Raw genomic sequence first — 2,364 nt, forward strand, 5'->3', positions numbered from 1 at the left:
CCAGGAGACTGTGACACAGGCTTTTAAAAATAGCATGTGCTGAGGCGAGGCGGCCGGGGCGGTGTTGCTAAGGGAGAAATCCAATTCCAATCCAGGCCTTCGCATTCCCATCCTAACTACTACGGCACGCTCCCAAAATTAGGGCAGGCAGGGGCTGCCTGCGGCGTGCCGGCACCTCCTGGGAAGCAAAACCCCTTTTCCATCCCGGAGGAGCGCCGGGAAAGCTGCTGGGAGCGGCACCTGTGTAAAACCAGCCCATTTGGAGGGAACAGGGAAGTTCGGGATGTACCTAGTCGCCGTTGCGGAGGTCGCCGCCGCGGGTGCTGTTGGCGCACTCGGCGTCCTTGGTTTTCCGGTCGATCTCGCCCCCTTTGATCTTCTTACGGGTCATATGGCCACGGAAACTGGCCTGGATCTTGGCGGCCGCCGCGTTATCGGGATCGTCCAAGGGGATGTCCAGGATGTCCTCGTCCAGCTTCGTGCAGGCTCCCTCCTGATGGCGGCAACAGGAGGGTGATGGGTGGTGGGATCCCAAAGACAGCATCATTCTTCCCCCCCATCCCCCAATTGAATCCATTAAATAAGATCTTCAATTAGCCCCGCTGCTGAAAATCATGATTCTTGGCTAAAAATCAGGGTTTTTCACTCAAAATAAGGGTCTTTCGCTAAAAATTTTGGACCTTTGCTAAAAAACAGGGTCACTTGCATCCCAGCTACGTCCCAGATGTACATCCTGACATGTCTTGGAGGGGTTGCAACCAAAGGTGCAGCAGGGGAAGATGCTTCACCTTCTACTCATCCCTAAATCTACCCTGGACCACCCGCTGGGGCTGGATCTAGCTTCCCGAGGGTTGTGATCCAGATTAAGGAGCATCCATGGGAGCCGAGGGTGGGTTTGGGAAGGGTTGGCACAGAGGGGGTCATGCTGCACAAGCTGAGCTGGTCGTGCCTCAGTTTCCCCTTCCCCATGCAGCCTGTTGCATCCTCCTGTTTCCCTCCTTAGGGCTTTGGCTGAAAGCACTGGGAAAATTGGGAAGGGAGCGATGCCGGAGGGGAGGAAAAACAGATGAGATGGGACTGAGCCAACGCTGGATGCTCCGACGTCCACATGCATCCTTTGCATCGCCCTGGAAGCGCTTTATATGAGTCAAAGGAATTTTTTTGGGGGGGTTATTTGGAAGCTGTGGGGTTTTTTTGGGGGGATGCAATTCCCTTCGGAGCATTCCATGGCTCTGGAAAGTTGCTCAGGCTGGTTTACTAACACGAAAGGTGAGGGGAACAAAAGAGCGGCGGCGGCTTAAGTGACGGGTCCGAGGTGGAAATGATATGTCCAAGTGGAAATGTTATAGCCAGGGCTGGAAATCCTATAGCCAGGAGAGAAATCCTATATAGGAGGGACACACACCATATCCAGGGGAGAAATCCAATATCCAGGGGCAGGAAATCCTATATCCAGGGGAGAAATCCTATATCCAGGGGCAGGAAATCCTACACCCAGGAGAGAAATCCTATATTCAGGGGAGAAATCCTATATACAGGTGGGGAAACCTATATCCAGGGGCAAAATCATACATTCCAGGGAGAAAACCTATATACGGAGGGGTATAATCCTATATCCAGGGCAGAAATCCTACATCTTGGGGGACAAATCCTATATACAGGTGGGGGAAATCTACATCCAGGGGCAAAATCCTATATTCCAGGGAGAAAACCTATATCCAGGGGAGAAATCCTATATACAGGTGGGGGAAATCTACATCCAGGGGCAAAATCCTATATTCCAGGGAGAAAACCTATATCCAGGGGAGAAATCCTATATACAGGTGGGGGAAATCTACATCCAGGGGCAAAATCCTATATTCCAGGGAGAAAACCTATATCCAGGGGAGAAATCCTATATACAGGTGGGGGAAATCTACATCCAGGGGCAAAATCCTATATTCCAGGGAGAAAACCTATATCCAGGGGAGAAATCCTATATACAGGTGGGGGAAATCTACATCCAGGGGCAAAATCCTATATTCCAGGGAGAAAACCTATATCCAGGGGAGAAATCCTATATAGAGAGGGGTATAATCCTATATCCAGGGGAGAAGTCTTACATCTAAGGGCAAAATCCTATGTCCTGGGGATAAATCCTATATGCAGGGGAAGAAATCCCATATAAAGAGAGGAAAAACCCGTATCCAGGGAAAAATCCTATATTGAGAGGGAGAAATTGAAGAAGCTTATATGCAGGGAAGAAATCCTGTATCCAGGGGGAATAGATCTTACATCCAGGGTGGGCTTTGCCTCTCTGGAGGTGTCCAGGAGGGGAGATAGGGGTTTCTTTCTGTGCTGCTGGTTGAGCAGGAGGGGAAAAAG

General features: G+C 50.7%; 1 protein-coding gene across 1 annotated transcript; it reads right to left on the bottom strand.

Moving 5' to 3' along the window:
* Positions 1-289: 289 nt before the first annotated feature.
* On the bottom strand, positions 290-547 carry NRGN (neurogranin (protein kinase C substrate, RC3)). The gene has a single exon (XM_010012660.1). The coding sequence runs from the start codon at positions 545-547 to the stop codon at positions 290-292; it is 258 nt and encodes an 85-aa protein (XP_010010962.1).
* Between the last annotated feature and the right edge of the window lie 1,817 nt (positions 548-2,364).

This window comes from Nestor notabilis, unplaced genomic scaffold (assembly GCF_000696875.1).
Source record: "Nestor notabilis isolate BGI_N333 unplaced genomic scaffold, ASM69687v1 scaffold21374, whole genome shotgun sequence".
Taxonomy (NCBI): Eukaryota; Metazoa; Chordata; class Aves; order Psittaciformes; family Psittacidae; genus Nestor; species Nestor notabilis.